The 18,629-nt window shown below is 43.0% G+C and overlaps 1 protein-coding gene and 1 long non-coding RNA gene across 3 annotated transcripts in view; one reads left to right on the top strand and one right to left on the bottom strand.

The window, feature by feature from the left end:
• The window catches only part of LOC102977815 (uncharacterized), a 46,198-nt gene that overhangs the window by 16,267 nt on the left and 11,302 nt on the right, over positions 1-18,629 (top strand). Inside the window, exon 3 of the long non-coding RNA XR_449300.3 lies at positions 16,619-16,766. This is a non-coding gene — a long non-coding RNA (uncharacterized lncRNA). The remainder of the gene's footprint in view (positions 1-16,618; positions 16,767-18,629) is intronic.
• Positions 16,481-18,629, bottom strand: part of HORMAD2 (HORMA domain containing 2) — a 91,402-nt gene continuing 89,253 nt past the window's right edge. The window contains exon 11 of one of the 2 annotated variants that reach the window (XM_007128651.1): positions 16,481-16,709. In XM_007128651.1, the coding sequence (XP_007128713.1) occupies positions 16,605-16,709 (105 nt within the window). In that variant the 3' untranslated portion in view covers positions 16,481-16,604. The remainder of the gene's footprint in view (positions 16,710-18,629) is intronic. The other variant, XM_024121033.3, reaches the window with a different exon arrangement.

Below are 18,629 nucleotides of genomic sequence, written 5' to 3' on the forward strand. Positions count from 1 at the left end.
CCGTTTCCAGAGTTACTTTCCAGCGTCCACTTTTCCCTCCCTCGTTTCCTCTGGGGCGAGCCTCCATGACCCGAGGTCCTCTGTCACCCCCTCAGCAGGTGTTAGTTAGGCTGAGGCATGAGCAGGTGCTGACGCAGAACTTCACAGCAACATCAAAAGGCAGCACCTTGGGAGTGACTGTGAGAGAGGACCATTCTGGGGGTGGCTGAAGGCACACAGTTAAAGCAGTTGGGTGACCTTAACGTCCAGAACCCCCATCCAGAAGGCAGCTGATTTGCACATGTGTCTTCCCATCCACAAAATGGTAAATGAAATCTGCTGGAGGACAGAGAAAATTTTGATTCCTTTTTTTAAAATTGTGGTAAAATATACATAACATAAAATTTTACTCTCGACCATTTTTAAGTGTACAGTTCTGTGGCAGTAAGCACATTCACAATTGTTGTGCGACCATCATCAGCATCCATCTCCAGAACTTTTTCATCTTCTCCAGCTAAAACTGTACCCATTAAACTATGACTCCCATTCCTCTCTCCCAAAGCCCCTGAAAATTACCATTTACTTTCTGACTCTGTGATTTTGACTGCTCTAAGTACCTCATATAAGTGAAATCATACAGTAAATGTCCTTTTGTGACTGGCTTAGTTCACTTAGCATAGTGTCCTCAAGGTTCATCCCTGTTGTAGTGTGTGTCAAAATTTCCTTCCTTTTTAAGGCTGAATAATATTCCATTGTATGTGTATACCACATTTTGTTCATCCATTCATTGTTGTCTGATTCTGGTCTTTTTTAAAATAGTGAAGTTTGTATTTTAACAGTTGAAGAGTTGGAGAGTTGGTGGAGTATGGTGGGAAAAGCATTGAACTGGATATCAGGAAACCTGGGTCTCAGTTCTGGCTCTGCAGCTAGTGGCCTAGGAATGACAGCTCCTGCCAAAGTGGGTTGGAGCAGCCCCCCAGTCAGAAGTGGCTGGGCTACCTGGGAGGATTGCAGACTCCTTGGATCTGGTCTCTGGGAGTGGAGTCTGAGAATCTGTATTTCTGAAAAGCTCCCGAGGTGTTTTTCTATATTCAGGTTTGACAACCACTGCTCTGGGCCTCATTCTTCCATCTGGGCTAGACCACAGATTTTTCGAAGAGCGCTGCACCCTTGCTCAGAAGAAAGCCAGGGTTTCATAGAGGGACAGTGGGGACTCCCAGGTGGACGGGTGCAAGGTGCACAGCTAAGGGGAAATTCAGGGCAGGTTCCCATCTCTACTTGCTTAATCTCTTTTGCCTCTGAGTGTCTACAGAATTCTTAAAAGCAAATTTAAAACCAGTAGGATCAATATTAAAAACCACTTCTATTGAAGTTAAATGAATTAACTAAATGTGTTTTTGAAATTACTGTTGAGTTTTAAACATGATTGTTTTATAAACTTAATTGGTTTTGAATTCTCTTTGGGTTTGTTTTTTTAAAAATTTATTTATTTTATTATTTATTTTTGGCTGCATTGGGTCTTCGTTGCTGCGTGTGGGCTTTCTCTAGTTGTGGTGAGCCGGGGCTAGTCTTCATTGCAGTGCGCGGGCTTCTCATTGTGGTGGCTTCTCTTGTTGCGGAGCACGGGCTCTAGGCACATGGGCTTCAGTAGTTGTGGCACATGGGCTCAGTAATTCTGGCTCATGGGCTCTAGAGCGCAGGCTCAGTAGTTGTGGTGCATGGGCTTAGTTGCTCCGCGGCATGTGGGATCTTCCTGGACCAGGGTTAGAACCCGTGTCCCCTGCATTGGCAGGCGGATTCTTAACCACTGTGCCACCAGGGAAGCCTCTTGTTTGGGATTTAACATAAGGTTGTTTTAATTTAATTTTAAGCTCTGGCAAAAGGTTTCCATAGAGCTTTGAATGTCCCTCCTGCCATGCTGCTGACAGGCCATTTCTGTAAATGGGTGTTTAGTACGTACATTTAGTGTCACACGTGCACTGTAGAATGCATATTTTGGTCCATATGTCATAATTCTGCCTAGTCTCAATATTTCTGATTCTTGATTTTAAAACATGATTGTAGACCTTTAGGCAAAGCCCGTGTCTGACACCTGTTCTCTCATCTTGGCTCTGTCTAGGCCTCATTTGCTCTCAGACAAGTCCCTTAACCTCTTCGTAGGGGACCCCTTTCTGTGGGCATTTTCCTCCCCTCCTAGCCCCTCTCCTCGCTGCCACAGGGTCAGGAGAATGGGCCTCTGTGTGGTGTGATTCCCACCCCTCCCAGTCATTGTGGTCCACACTCCCCCGTCCCCGACTCAGCTGGGCCATCAGACCCTCTCCCGGGAGGACCACTGCCTGGATCCAAGGGGCAGCCTCTCAGCCTCCCTATGTAGCTGGGCCTGTGACTGTTGACCTTGGACCATGGGCAGCCATCTTTGGCCAATGGACTGGGTATCAGAAAGAGCCATTATGAAAAGAGAGAAGAATGGGTTGTATGTGTGGAAATAAGAAGAAACAAGACCCCAGTAACCTTGGGTTTCTAAAGGTTTTGCAGATTCTAAGTCTAATCCCTTTGCAACCTCTGACTATAAGCCTTGGGTTCCACCCCTGCATGGGTATAGCAAACTCTCCAATTTTTGTTTGTTTGTTTGTTTAAACTAACTCAGGATGGGTTTTGCCACTTGCAATTGTAGAGTTATAACTAACATATCCTGTAAAACATGAGTCCAATCCATAGGAGTATTATAAGAATAGATTGAGATATTTGTAAGAATATGCCATAGAAGTATTATTATTATTATTATTTTGGCTGCGTTGGGTCTTTGTTGCTGTGTGCAGAGCACGGGCCCTAGGCTCATGGGCTCAGTAGTTGTGGCTCACAGGCTCTAGAGTGCAGGCTCAGTAGTTGTGGCGCACGGGCTTAGTCGCTCCGTGGCATGTGGGATCTTCCCAGACCAGGGCTCGAACCAGTGTCCCCTGCATTGGCAGGCAGATTCTTAACCACTGCGCCACCAGGGAAGCCCCGCCATAGAAGTATTAACACTAATTTATCTTGTAATAGTATTATCATAGGAGCCCCCCCTTTTTCATTTGGATTAAAAAATACTATATTCACTGGCTAGACTTAATATTCCAAAGTTACTCTTTTATTTGGGATAAGGCATTGAAGGCTGAGTGGATTTTGAGATGCAAAGAAAAGGGTGGGCATTTTGAAATGCAAATATTTTCAAGTAAGAGTAACATACTTAAAATAATTGACCACCTTATGTATTTCAGGAAAGGTGCCAGGGTGAATATTCACCCCTCTCTTGCTTGCCCAGCCCCAGAGAGTTACGAGCAAGCAAGGGGTGGGCAGCCAGGCAGTTACAGTGTGTTCTAGGTGCCAGGATGAGAAGAAGGAGAGGACAGGGCCACAGGGGAAGGCATCTGACCCAACTCAGGAAGATTTCCTAGAGGAAATGATGTTTAAACTAAAGAATGAATAGAAATGAGAAAGGCCACTGGGAGAGAGTGTTGTAGGCAAACAGCCTGCTCACCGCCCTGGAGGAAGAGGAGAGCGTGGCACATGCCCGCCGGGCACTGAGCACCAGGCTGCTGGTGAGGGGGGGCAAGGGCTGAGCGCGCAGGGCACACGGGCTGCGCTGGGGAGTCTGGACTTGACTCTGAGGCCCTGGGGAGCCGCTGGAGGTTTTAGGTAGGATAAATCTGTTCATACTCATTCTCGGGAAGGATTCTTTTAGCCAGGCTGGAGGGTGTGTGGTGGGGTCATGTCTGGAGGCAGAGAGACTGGTCAAAGGGCCGCTACTGTAAACTGGGTGAGAGAGGACGGTGCCCTGAGATTTGCTTTAGGAGAGAAAGAAGGGTTGAGGGGAGGAGGAGGAATTCAGTTGACTTACATGACATTCCGAATGATTTCACTCGATCCTCACTTGTAAAGAACTGTTATCTGCATTTTACAGGTGACATTCGTGGGTGGGTGCTGAGTTACTTGCCCAAACACACACAGCCAGCAAGTGGTCCCCGGGCGGTTTGGGGTGTTAGAATGTTATACCATTACCAGCGTGTAGTCTCTTAGCACAAATTGCCCCCTTTGTAGGGCTTGGAGAGATGAGATGCAGAGTAAGTGGGTTTAATTGTGGGAGAAAAGGTCTAGGTTCAAGGTCCAAGTGGTTACCCAAGAGGGCAGGCCTGCTGTGGTATTGCCTCAGGGAGTCCTGGGAGAATGGGAGGCGGCCGAGGTCATAGGAGAGGAGCCTTCAGGATGGGGTAGAGGGTCACCAAGACCAGACGTTGACCGTTTAACAGAGTCATTTAACTGATCAGTGTGCCTTAGAGAAAGACAGCCTTCGACTACAGTGAAGGCCCTATATTGAGCTGGACAAGGTGTGGACCAAGGAGACGGAGGGTAGGGGAGAGCAAGGCCACCATGCACGCCTTGCAACCCTCAGACCCAGGTTCTACGTGAATGGTGTGATCGGGGCAGCCGACACAACCTCTCTGGGCTGTGGGCAGTGGTGGTTACCCACCTCACGAGACAGATATGAAACGTCAACGAAATGATATACGTTAGAGGCACTCTGTAAATCCTACGTAAAGGTGAGTTCTGTGTTGTCCTGCGTTGTGGTTATTGTCTGCTCAGGTCCTCTCCAGAGACAGGCTGTTAGTCTGGTCCTCACCACTCACTTCTCCCCAGATCAACCCCTCCCTTGAAGGAGGCTCTATGGGATCTGGGAGAAGTGGTGCCCCTCCATCCCTAGCAGGTTGTTGGTTAGAAGAGCTGATTAGTTTAGTCCCGATGCCTTGTCATTCCCCCGGGATTAGAAGACTCAGACAGAAAGAAGTTTTCAAAACACTTGCAACGGAAAGAAAAACAGATTTGACCTTAGTTTTAGGGTCAAAGAAAAATTTCTTTTGATCCATCTGGCTGCCTGGTATTGCATCTTAAATTTCAGACAGCTCCTGCCTCAACAGCTCCAAGGGGACCTAGGACCAGTGACTATGGGTAAAAGGTAATTTAAAGGGAAGACGGGGCCGGGTGGGGGGTGGATTTAGGGGCTCAAGTTAGTGAGTTCCAGTTTCCAGAAAAGGCCAAGTTTGACTTAGCAGTCGAGATACTCACCTGATTTTCTGGTAGAACAACTCAAGTTAGAACAGTGGACAGGAAGCTTGGAAGAGTAACTCCGTTGTATGCAAACTCCAGAAGGTAATTATTGTGGAAATTTATGTGCATATGAAAGTAATTCCCAGAGAGGGCCCTCTGAAAAGCTTGGCCCTCGGCCCTGCTCTCCACTGCCTCACCTGCAAATGGGTAAAACAGCTCAAGGAAAGAGTGAGGATGGATGCAGCTGTGTTTCTAATGACTCGATGACTCGTTTTTTTCAGAAACAGGGGTCATTCTTTGACTTCCCCTTCTGTATATGGTTTTCTGTTTCTGCTGCTTTAATTAGTGCTAGAAATTCAATTAACAAGGAGGAAAAAAAGAGAAACAGCCTTTTCAAGCCAATTTCCTTGTGTTCCCGGGAGGTTTTGAGGTTAGGTCGGCAGGCACATAGCTGTGCTGTTTACCTCCCTGGCTGTTGACGGGATGGCATGTGACTTGGCCCAAAGCTGTCACCGGTCATAGCAATGACCACTACTGTCTTGGCTTCAGAGACTGTTCTTCAGTGTCTTGGCGTATAATACCAGTTTTTAATAACAGTTTTGTTTACCAGGTAAATGGTTCTTTCGAACATTTATTATTATTTTTGCAACACCTGTCAAAGAGAAAGCAGCCCTGCCAGGGTGTGATTAGTGGCCACTGTGCTGTTTCAGGGACTTCAGGTTTCCTGTTGACTAGCCTACATTTTTCTTTGCACCCAGACTCACTCCCCCTGCCCCGCCCCTAAGGAAACTGAACAATATGAAGTGGACATAACATGAAATGCTTTGAAGGGAAAAGTCACGCTATGTTTCTAGACACATTTTTTTCAGGTCACTTAAAAGAAACCATTCTGCGCCCATTTTCAGGGAAGCTCTTTGAGTTTAGGGAAATAAGGCCTCTACTAAATCAGCAGCCCCCTACTCCACCCCACCAATCATAAATAAGTGCTTCCAAACTTGGCTGGGCTGGTATTTACAAAGTAGACTAAGACAATTGTTTGTGCAATCAAAGTAATATCTTTCTATGGGAGAATGTTCGTAAGGTATAGCTAATTGAAAGAGAGAGGGGGGTAGATGAGAAATTCCACTAAATTAAATGCTTTTGTACACACACACAAATACACATATACAAAGAAAATACACAAAAATGGATGGTGGGACTATGGGTAATTTTTTTTCTTCTTTATGTTTTTCTTATTTTTCTAAACTTTTTACCATAAGCAGGTATTTATACTAATTGTACAGCATGGTTATTGAAAGCACAGACTTTGGAGCTAGGCTGCCTGGTTCAAGTCCTGGCCCTACCACTTCCTGTGGTGACATTAAGCAAATGACTTGATTGATTTCTCTGTGCTTCATTTTCCTGATCTGTAAAATGGGGATAAGGATTGTACCTATTTCATAGGGTTGTTATAAGAATTAAAGAGTTTATGTGTGTAAAGTGCTTAGAAAATGTCTAGCACATGGTAAGCACTTTTGTTAAATGAAGAAAACAATAATTTTTAATTAACTCAAATCGTGGTTAATTTTCTCTGGAATGCTCTTGGCCATACTTCTATGGTGTTCATATTTTATGATACGTGTTGCTGAAGAGAGGATACATACATCCCTATGCCCATGTTTTGTGCTCAACTAATGCAGTTAGGATGGATGCATGGCATTTGTTGGGTGGCTAAAATTCTTAATTTGCCAGGTCATGACAAAGAGCAGGGATTTCTCAAGGGTATACTGTGACCTCCCTCCACCCCACACCCCCAATTTGGTCATAGCTGAATTACATACAGCAAGCCTAATTCTCTTCTAAACCACAAGTTATACTATCACAGTTTGGTTGGTGACGTTCACAGAACTGGAAGGATCCTTGACCTTTGGTAAATTATACCCCCTTGCCGAGGTTGAAATGCCCTGGATAAACCTGTGTGCAGTGATGCGTGCTTCACTTCCTCACGTAGGCCTGGGAGGAGAAGAGGGAAATGAGAGCCGGCTTTGTGGTAGATAGTCAAATAATTGTGAAATTGTTAATGAGTGATAGAAGGTGAAGGATCTAATGATGAGGCAGGATGAGCTCAGAAGGATCTTTTCCCAACACTGTGAGAGTATCTACACAAAAGCAGGTCCGTGAACATATACTTGATGTTGTCTTGCAGACGAAAGTACTGAGTGGTGGAGCTCGTTTTTCATTCCATAATTTAAAAAAAAAATGTGTTTGTGAGGTGTAGCCCAATAACTGACAGAAAGGAAGGAATGGAAAAAAAAATGCATAAAAGAGGGGATGTCTCCTGCTCAAGGGAGGGAGGACAGGATGGCACTGAAAACCATATAAAACCACACTGATGCTGTTTCCTTTCAGCCAAGGGAAAAATATTCTAGAAAAAGGAAACTCCAAATCTCTTGTTTACCCAGCTGTCTGTACAAAGTGAATTATTCATGATTAAATGTGAATAATAAACCTATGCAAATATTTGTTGTATTCTCAATTTTGAGGAGGTTGGGGGAGCAGCAGGAAATAAAATCACTTTAAAGAGATTTAGTTAACTTTTCTTTAGAAATATATCAAGAATATAGAGTTTGATTGTTATTTATATACAGCCTTCTCCAAAAAAAAAAAAATGTTTTTTTCTTTAGGAGGTCATGTCCTATTGGAAATGACAGTCTAAAACTTTTCTCTTAGTTATTATGACTTTTATATAATTTCCTTAGAAACTAATTGTGAGAGTTCTTTTTTCTGACTTTAGAGGGTTAAAAAGCTTACAGCAGAAGTTCTCTAATGGGAAACCTTAACTGACAAGTTTCCAAGTACCTGCTGCTTACTGTAAATTCTTACCTATAAATTTCAGTTATAAGTTTTTGTTAAAGGGAATATTACAATAATACTGATACCTGGCAGTTTTAAGCCGTTTGTCTTTTGGTTGCAGAATTGGTTAACAGTTTCCATCAGAACTGTTAGACTTTTAGCTAGAAGTAGGTTAGATTTTATGTCACTTGCCCATTCTAAGAAACACCTAAAATCCAAACAATAGCAAGAGAGTGAAAGGTGTTTAATCATCTTGCAACCTCTGTAACTTTTCAAAGTCAGTTTACATAGTGTGTCACCACCATAATCTCCTAAAGAGTTTATAGCATGTAAATGACTGTTCTATGTATACCGTAATTGTAAATGAGTTTCGTTAATAATAATAATTTTTAAAAACCTTTCCCCTGGGCCCCAACCTTAAGGCTGAGTTCATTCCAAGTGAAGCCCATGTTATAGTTGACTGTAGACTAGGTTCAGATAAGTCTCACTTTTGCTCAACAGTAACCTTAATGTCTGGAGGAGGGGCCAGAGGACTGGTATGGTCTCCCCTGGCTCCTGGGGATCAGGCTTTCTCTAGAACCAGTGATGAATGGGCTGGGCCCCCAAGGGAGCTCTCCTTTCCTCCTCCAAACTACCCCAGAGCCCAGGCAGACGGATTCCAGATTTAGCATGGGCTGTCACCACCCCTTGCTTCTACCTCCTGGCTGCTAAAAACCCTAGGTGGATCACCATCTGCGTTTTGCAGCTAATGAAACAGAAGAAGAGAGGAGATAAATGACTTGTCCAGAAATAAAGGGAGAACCAAGATTAAGATTAAAACCCAGATTTTGCCAGATTGCCAGCCAGTTCTCCACATTACGCTACCCTCCTCAGTCTACCTAGAAACCAACAAATTGGTGGTTTATCAGTAACTAGCACAATCCCTAGCACTACAGTTAATCTTCTGCCATTATCTTTTTCTTTTGCTATTGTCATTTCTGGAGATTTGGACAGTGTAAAAACAGGCCATACAGAGGAATAAGAGACCAGAAAGTCATCTAATCTACTCCCCAGGCTTTAGGCAGCACTGCATTGAAACCAATCTAGACTTCCAGAAAGGATAATTCTACCACCTTCCCTTGAATTTGAGTGCCACATAATCCATCCTAAATCCATTATCTTTTATTCTATGTTTACTGGAGAGAACTATTTTCTTATTAAAAAAAACATTAAAATTGCATTTTAAGGTTAATTGGTAGTATTAATAAGTGGCAAGCATAGGTCTCATATAAGAGGCAGTAATAAAGAACTTGAAAGTTTTGGAAAAATATGATCTATATTTAATAAAACCCCATCAGTGAGTGAAAATTGGTTTCATTGTTAACATCTTCACTATCCTGTTTCTCCTAGGGTCTGTAGTTACCTGAGCAAACTTGCCTCTCGCTTTATAGGAACTTGTCTCAGGATTTAGATCGGTGGTTTCTTTCTCAGGCTGTTACAGCTGGGGAGCCATTTCATTATGCTGGGAAGTTTTCTGAACCTTCAATGTAATTAATTCCTTTAATAGGCTCCTCTTTAGGGAAGGCCCATTAGTAGACATCACCGTGAATTAACATCTTAGTTCAGGAGGAAAGCTCTTTGGAGGCAACAGCGAAACAGATAAATCTTTGTTGAGAGATGTGACCAGGGGACTTAACCACGTTCCTTGTGGTTTCAGAATGACATGCATATTCTGGGACCCATAGATAGGCAGAGATAGTTGTCTTCTCAGTAATACCCTGACCACACCAGTTCTTTACCATAAAGAGATAGTTCTGAATGTTGTAATTTCTTAGGAGAAAGCGGTGTGGCGGGTATGCACATTGAAGGCCAGGGAATGAAACTCTGCCCGCTGACTGACTAATGCCCATGAAGAAAGGCTACCAGCCATTTAAAACACACTTGAAGACTGCTGGACAAATCCATTCTATATTAACCTGTGAAGGATTCTTACCCCCCTCCCTTGCTCTGGTTAAATAGTAATGAAGTCTTTCTGTTGGAGTTTGAGTATTTTCTTGATTAGTTTCACATTGCTTTGGTTCAAAATTCTGGCTCTACTAGCTGTGTGACCTTGGGCAAGTGATTTCACTTCTCTGTATCTTAGATGTCTCATCAGAAATCGAGATAACAGCAGGACCTGCCTCCTTTGGTGTGGAAGGGATTAAATGGATGAGCACGAGTGGGTGCTTAGTAGAACGCCCAGCCCAGAGGAAGTGCCAATGATGTTGACTAATGCTATGATTAGCTCTGCTGAGTCCCACCACACCACGTAGGCCTGAAACACAGAAGCTGAAAAACTCTGACAAAGCAGAGGAGTGGGTATGTGGGCCCAGGGAGGGGCACAGCTACAAAGGAACATGAAGGAACTTCTGGGGGTGACAGAAACACTCTATATCTTGATTGTGGTGGCAGTTACCCTGGTGTAAAGCTTAAAAAAAAACCCACTCAAACAATTCTTTCCCTGATTACCCCCTTTAATATACTAGCCCAGGCTCTGATCACTTTACATCTGGGTTGATGCAAGAGTTGCCTGGTTGATTTTCTGTCTCTGAGCTTTTTCTTCTCTAATTCCTCCTTAGTGCACCCATGCTCACCCCCACTTCTGTGACCACATCAGTAAACGTACCTGGAACAGTGTATGTTTCTGTTTGTTTAAAAAGGAGGGAAAGAGGGCTTCCCTGGTGGCGCAGTGGTTGGGAGTCCACCTGCCGATGCAGGGGACACGGGTTCGTGCCCCGGTCCGGGAGGATCCCACATGCCACGGAGCGGCTGGGCCCGTGAGCCATGGCCGCTGAGCCTGCGCGTCCGGAGCCTGTGCCCCGTAACGGGAGAGGCCACAACAGTGAGAGGCCTGCGTACCGCAAAAAAAAAAAAAAGGAGGGAAAGAAACCAATGTGCGTATGCTAGTATGTTTACTTATTTATGCCTAAAATAGCTCTAGAAAGACATATGAGAAAGTGGTTACCTTAGTCACCTATGGGGAGGAAAACTGGGGACAGGGCGGGAGGGATGTGTTTCACTCTATAGCCTTTAGTTCCTTTTGAATTTTAAGTCATGTGAATGAAATTACCGAATCAAAAATAAATAAATAAAATGTAGGAAATAATAAGAACCCTGCCAAGTTCATCTATTCATTCAACAAGTATTTACTGGGCATCCACCACTTGTCAGGCATGTATCAGGGTTAAGGTGTCCACGGCCGTGATTGAGTTTCATCAGCAGGATCCTTCATAAACTGTGCGTCACAGGCTCTGCCTGCTTGTTTAGCTTTAAAGCTTGCTTACAGGAGATAGACAGTGCACTGGTTAATTACAGTGGCCATGGCTGGCATATGATTTAGGAAAAAACAAGGTCAGGGTCAATTATGGTAGAAGGGACTTCCTTCCACATACTGAAAAGACGTAAAAAGCTGCAGAGTAGCAAGGGTATCAGATAATACCTTGTAACTAACGTGTATTGAGCATTAACTCTCTTTGTGCCAGGCATTCTTCAAAGTGCTTTACCTATATTAACTCACTTAGTTCTCACGATAACTCTGCGATAGAGACACTATTAGGGACCGCATTTTGCAGATGGGGAAAGTGAAGTACAGAAAGAGCAAAAAACTTGCCCAGAGTCACACAGCTAGTAAGTAGGACGACCAGGGTTTGAACCCAGGCAATGTCTAACTCCAGAACCCTCAGCTTTAACAACTTTACTCTATTGCCTTTTGGGAAAAGGATTTATAAAATGTTCCTTTGCTCCCAAAATCTCTCTGTTGAAATTCTACCTTTAATAACAGTGTCATAGAATTTTACACCTAGAAGAGACCTCAATATTCATTTGATTCAATTCTTATCCATAGAGCAACATCCTGGACAACTCGGCTTGAACACCTCTAGTGATGGGGAACTCATTACAGTCAGAAGCAGTCACGGATAAAAAAGTCAAAGAATAGTGGTTACTTTTATGGGGAAGAGAGGAGTAGCCCTTTGCTAGAGGTACAAAGGCAATTTCTGGAATGCTGGCAATGATCTTTTTTTTTGGTCGCGCCGCGCAGCTTGTGGGATCTTAGTTCCCCGACCAGGGATTGAACCCGAGCCACAGCTGAAAACGCCAAGTCCTAACCACTGGACCTCCAGGGAATTCAATGATATATTTCTTGAATGAGTGGTAGATACTTAGGTGTTTGCTCTGTGATAAATCATCAAACTGTAAAAATAAAAACAGAGATTAAAAAGAATTTTAAAAATTTTCCAAAAAAATCAAAATTCCATATAAAACTCATTCACTCATTCAAAAAAAAAAAAGAAGCAGTCATGGGCAGCTCTAATTGCTAACGAAAACATTAAAATCCATGTGCCAGGCACCTTGCATGGGGGAGAAAGTCTTCAATATGTTGAGCCTAAACCTTCCTCCCTGCCACTTCTTCCTCCTGGGTCGGTGTGTTCTGTCTTTGGAACAACACAGATTGTGTCTGTGGTTCCTGTGGTTCCTGCATTTCCAGACAGCCTCACATATATTTGAAGACAGCTATGAAGTTCTCCTTAGACTTTCTTCTTCCCTGTTTATTCAATCTCTTCTCATATCTCATTCCCTACGTGAGATTCAGTTTTCTTATAAACAAACTTTTGTTTTAAAGTGCAAATGTGGGAGGGCAGCGCATTAAGCTTAATCTGATGCTTCCCTTCCATCAAACTGTCTTGAGGGAAAGGAGTGGGGAGGGTGCTGAGAACAGAAGCAGTGGGAGCATGGTTCAGGTGCCAGCCCAGGCTTGGAGAGGGTGTCCATGCAGGATCTCGGGGTAGGCAGAAAGCAGCACAGGAACCCTGAGCTCCTGAGACTAAGGAAGGGGACGTGCCAAGAGCTAAAAAAAATAGCAAAAGTGATGAACACCTGTTGAGCACCGACTATATGCACGCTGGGCACTTAGCTTGAATTGCCTGGCTTAATCCTCACAACTGTGTCACTAGGTAGGTACCGCTATTATCCACATGTTATAGATTGAGTAATCCGAGGGCTAGAGCAGGGAAATAACCTGTCTAGAAAACGGCAACCAGGTTCTGCAGCCAGCACCCTAGCCTTTTCCTTAACTACCTTGCTCACAGAAAGATGAAAACCTAAATTTGCTTCCTTACCCTAGAGCCGATTAGTAATTATCCAGATGGAATCCAGATGCCCCAGACTCCTCCAGCCTTCAGGAGTCCTGCGGTACACAAGTAACGAACCCCACTCATACCAGGTCCCTAAGTGTTTGAATCCCCAAGGAATGGTCTGTGCCCCACCAGTCTGTCTTAGATGTTTTTGGCTCTCTGAATCTGCCTGCCTCACCACTCCTGCCACGGGGAAACCCTTGTACTGCTGAACCTCATGGCACAGTTGAGACCAGACGAGACTGTTTAGTGAGACTTGTTCCCAGGGTCCCCTACTGAGCAAATCTCACGGCAACTTCCAGCCAGGTTGCAGTGATCAGTTTACCCTCCACCTTCCCCACTGTGAGCCTACCACACCTCCAGAGTCAGTCTCAACAACTTCGACACTCCCAGAAGGTCGACCCTATTTGCAGAGATGTAGTCACCCAAGGGGAAGGGATGTGAGCTGATTAGCACCTCATGTCTCTCCACTTCTGGATAGGATCTTGGCTTTACCATTGCAAAACCAAAGAGCCCATTAATTAAGGCCCTCCTCCTCTACAGAAACTTGCAAACTGCATAGCAAGTCTCAGCCAGGGCCTCATTACACAAACACACAATCACATTGAAAATACTACCTTTTTAAAAATATATATATAAACTAATAATTTCTAAAGAGGATACATTTGGGACAAAGGCATTTCCTCACTTGTTCGGAATCTAGACTCATACCGTGGGAGGACCTTGCTTTAACTCTTAAAAGCACAGTGTGTTAACTCTCATTTTATCACCTGGGTCTTCCTTCTGACCGATGATGATTACAACTGAGAATTATTTTTACTATAAGAATCTGTGGAAATCTCTCAAGATCCAGTACTGTTGTGTTTGAAACCATGAATTGACAATTTTAAGACACACTGAAAACTGGCTCTAATGGTTAGTGTTATTTTAAAAAACATATACACAACTTTGAACTTGTGTGAATGTAACTGACACTGATGAACATGTCCAGTCTCTTCCTGGAAGAGGTGAGCTGGAGAATGAAAGAACCCAGATACCATAGGGACCTACAAGAAGGGAAATGAAGGTGTGGTTTTGATGCCTGGCTTCAAAGGCCAGTGGCAATCATGAACCTAACCTGTCTCTTTCCAGCTAGACCAATTTTCTGTAAAGACAGAAAAACCCCAGACAGCCAAACTTCCCCTGCAAAAATGTTAATTTAACAATGTCCCAGTTTCCAAGCTATCTGCAGCTGATTTTTATAAGCACACTGATAACCCAGGCACCAGCAGGGTGAGGGAATGGCTAGTGTGCCAAAGCTTAGGCTCCCCAGCTCGGGGTCTAAGTCTTCCTTCTTTTCCCTGAAGTTCCAGCTCCTTGATGAACTTGTGTTTACTCATTCCATTATTATTAAGGACAGAAATGAATAAACTAGAAAAGAGGTTCTTTTTTTTTTCCCCCATCCCAATAAATCATCCAGTAAATAGCACTGAACAGCCTCCAATCTTGATAGCTGGTTGCACATATGAACTCTGCTGTGTAAAATCAGCTACTTCACGTTTTCTTGGTTCTCAGATCCTCTTGATAGCAGATCTCTTTCTTTGTGTGCCCAGCCCAGGGCACAGGCCCAGCAACTTCTCTCTGCTGCCTCACACACACTGCATCAGACATACACATTCCACCTATTAGCATCCATTGTGGGAGCGGGGGTGTTAATAGAGATGGTAAACTCACTAAAAAAGTATCTAGACAGATTCAGATTCTAGACTTTGACTTAAAGGACCTGCCACCTTAGGCTAAGTTTATGAAAATTATAAATATCGATTAAGAGCTAAATTCCTCTTTTAAACAAAATGGTTCTTTCTGAGATCCAGATTGACTAATTACTCCCCACAACTAATTTGCTCTGAGAGTCAAAGCCTCCTAGAGTATTTATGAAGCTTCTTTGTGTTCAAATGCTTGGGGGGTGGGTAGGATCACTGCCTCACAGGCAGGCTGTTTCAAATTTTTGACAACCTGTGGAGTCACAAAGTTCCTCCTTATACTGAGTCCAAATGACCTCCTATAGCTTTCACCAATTTGGTCTTGGATCTATGCTCTGGAGAGACACAAAATAAACCTAATCCTTCTACTAGACAGCTAATCTCTTTATATGATTCTCTTAAAAGAAATTGTGGTGACTCAGGCTACAATTCTATCAAGGATATAATAAACCCAATACCTTCCCCCTCCTCCTCCTTTTAGTGGCAGAGTGAGCTTATGTGAGTATACTTAACATGCTGGGAGAAGGGAAAATGCTCCTCTCTGGCAGGCCCCAGTGTTACAGGCCAATTCAAGACCCCAGTTTGGAGGCGGCCTATGGGCAATCAGAAATGGATGAGAGTCTCACAAAAGGTAGTGCTGGACAGGCAGGATCCCTCAGATTTTTCTCTGTTACAACCCACAGCCTTCTGCTGGCTAAAGTGCATGTCTAGCCCCAGAGATTCTCCTTTTAGCCTGGATCAGGGGTCCTGGGTTCTCAACCTTTTGTGTGCATTAGAACCTAGGGAGTTTTCCATAGGGCCCACCCCTTGAGATTTTGATTAGTAGAAATGAGGCAGGCCTAGTAATCTGTATTTTAACAAGCACTCCAGGTACTGATGTCCTTTCTACACTGATCTGAGTGAAGAAAAAAAAGATGAGCCAAAAAATACCTCGTATTTTGGCTTTATTTAACCAGAAAGCACACACACTTATAACATTTAACTTATTGGTCCTATCCATTTAAACAAAATTATTAAATTTCATGTTATATAAATAATAAAAATAACACTTCACCATTTATTATTCATCTGATACTAATCATTAAGTCTATCAAAATTCTTCCAGAATAAGGAGAGGCCTAGTAGCATCATCTGCAGGTTACAGACTGATAAACTCAAGTTTTGGGGGAAGCATTTAACAAGGGCCTTCAGGAGGGAGCCAGGCGCCTGCACTGCAGCCTAGTCCTGTCTCGGGCAGGCCAACAGAAGAGGGTGGAGGACCAGCTTTGAGGAACTCTACAGGGAGAGTACGTTTTGGTCCAACACTTAGCTGATCAACCTCGTGACTGAAGTTAACACAAAAATCACACCTGGATAAGCACCACCACATACATACTATGCAATTTTGTGGGAATTTTAATAAAGCTAAAGAGGGATTCTAGCACACAGGTTACAACAAGTTAAAATGTTTCACAGTAGTCTAAGTACCTGGGAAGTTTAATTATGCAAAGAAAACCCTCTTTCCTTTGAGAACAACAGCTTATTTCTTTTTAAAATAGCTGCTGTGGTTCTTTTACAAATATAAAGGGTGTCTCATCTCTAACTCAGCCTTGAAGTAATGCTGTCCCAAAGCAGCCCTGGTGACCTTGTTTCCTTGTGGCAAAGTGAATCCATGTCCTACCCAGTAATTTAGCACTTAGTAAACGGACTCAAAAAGTTGAGCAACAAATTTAGTAAAAGGTTTTGGTGATAGGCGCTTACTTTCCTACTAAGACACTTCATGCATATTTGTTGCAAAATAAACTTATTTTAGCATAAAAGTAGCAAAGGCATCTAACTTTCATTTTCTGTCAGGGATGAAGACTTTCACTGGTTCGCTGACCTTCCTCTTCTTCCTGGAGCTCTCGGAACTTTGCTGACTGTACACAAAATTCATTCTTTGAATCTGTGAGAATCACCAGAGAGAGGCACAATTCAGCAGAGATTTTGACGTCTGCACAAGGTATGTACAAGACAGGTAGACCAAGCATTAATCCCTCTTGCCGCATAACCAATCTAAACCTGCTTTCCTGTGGGCTGGTTTAGCCCTGCACAGAGGCCCTGCTGCCAGTATCAGAGTCTGGAATTCAGAGTTTCAGGAGCTGAGGCCCCTGGAGGCAGCCAGTTTCAGGGACAGTTTCTTGTCTCTCTTTAGTGAATTCAGCACATCCAGCTCTTGAGAGAAGAGTTGTCAAGGTGTGGGGCCAGCAAGGGGCAATTAAGGGTCAGGAGAGATCTAGGGCACTGGCTGGTTTAGAGGCAAATAGAATTGAAGTCCCTTTTCAGTTAGCAGAAACATACAGCCTTATTATTATTATTTTTTAATCATAGGTTCAGATTAATGAATTAGGAAGGACCATGGCCCTTCTTTCTGCTTGATGAGCCTTATATGTTATTGATTAAAGACAAGTTGATTAGTGAATCATCATAGACATATATTTCTCCATTGCACTCAGCTTTGGTAAAGATTTTAGAATTTATATTTGCCTAACTGAGTGAACAACCAGATGTCAGATGATCCCTAATGCCTGGAATTCCAAGAAACACATGGAGGGCATTTTTATATTTTCCAGCCACTAGATGGGAGGAAAGGTTTTTCCATGTTCTCTGTTCTTTCTTTGGAGGAAAATGGAATAAGATAAATATTTTTAAGCAAGACTTAGAATATCTAGTAGAGGTTCCAACATTACTCTTTTTTTCTTTTGTTATAGATACAGGTTATTACTATTGACATGTTTTTACTACAAAATAGTGGAAATGTCATTAAAGCATTTAAGTACCATTTAGAACCAAAGATTGGGTCTACAAATGGCTAATTTAATCACTAACTTTTCGTTTTAGAAAGTAGTTGAATTTCTGATCTCAGAAACCACAAATTCCCTTTGGCTTAAACCAAGACACTGACTATATAGAGCAGTAAAACTCTGAGAATATAAGTAGAGCTGCTCTTCAAGGAACTGGTTTGCTTAGATATGCAAAGTTTGAAATGGTCTGCTCTAAAGGAAAGGAAATAGCAACATAAAAACCCAGAGCACAAAAACCAACTTCTGCATCTAGGAGATGAATTTGTTACAGTGTAGCTGTAAGAAAAAGTACTTGGTAAAATTCAGCTTTTTAAAAAATGTTGCTTGGGCATGCTTTCTATTCAAATGAAATTATCCTCACTTCTATCAAGTCTGGATACACTGGGAAGAAAACAAGATGGGTGTACAAGTTGGTCTGATGGTTTAATAGTGTTTTTCTCTTTTTCTTCTTTGCTCAAAAGTAAACCAGAGTTTTATTAAAAGTTTCAGAGCTGTAATTTTATTACAGTGAGTTCTTCAGAACATCTTTAATAATGTATACAATCTCAAGGCAACCAGTGAGGTCTGGGAAGTCTCACTGGTTTATAGAAAACTAGTGGGTTCGAAAGCAAGTGTGTGATCAGTCAAGGGATACTTCCTAACATAGATCAATAGTCCATATTCTGAACTATATAAACCAACAGATTTATCCATAGAAAGCAACATTTGAGAAACATTTTTCAGGTGTGTTCCAACTGGCTGAGTTTGCACCTTTGATGCCAAAGCCACCCAGGCAAGCATTCCCCTGGAGGTGTCCAAGTTAAAAACCTGGGAGTTGAGGGAGACCTTTAAGATGGCGGAGGAGTAAGACGTGGAGATCACCTTCCCCCCTACAAATCCATCAGAAATACATCTATATGTGGAACAACTCCTACAGAATACCTCCTGAACGCTGGCAGAAGACCTCAGACTTCCCAAAAGGCAAGAAACTCCCCACGTACCTGGGTAGGGCAAAAGAAAAAAGAAAAAAACAGAGACAAAAG

Source organism: Physeter macrocephalus, chromosome 19, assembly GCF_002837175.3.
Source record: "Physeter macrocephalus isolate SW-GA chromosome 19, ASM283717v5, whole genome shotgun sequence".
Classification (NCBI taxonomy): Eukaryota; Metazoa; Chordata; class Mammalia; order Artiodactyla; family Physeteridae; genus Physeter; species Physeter macrocephalus.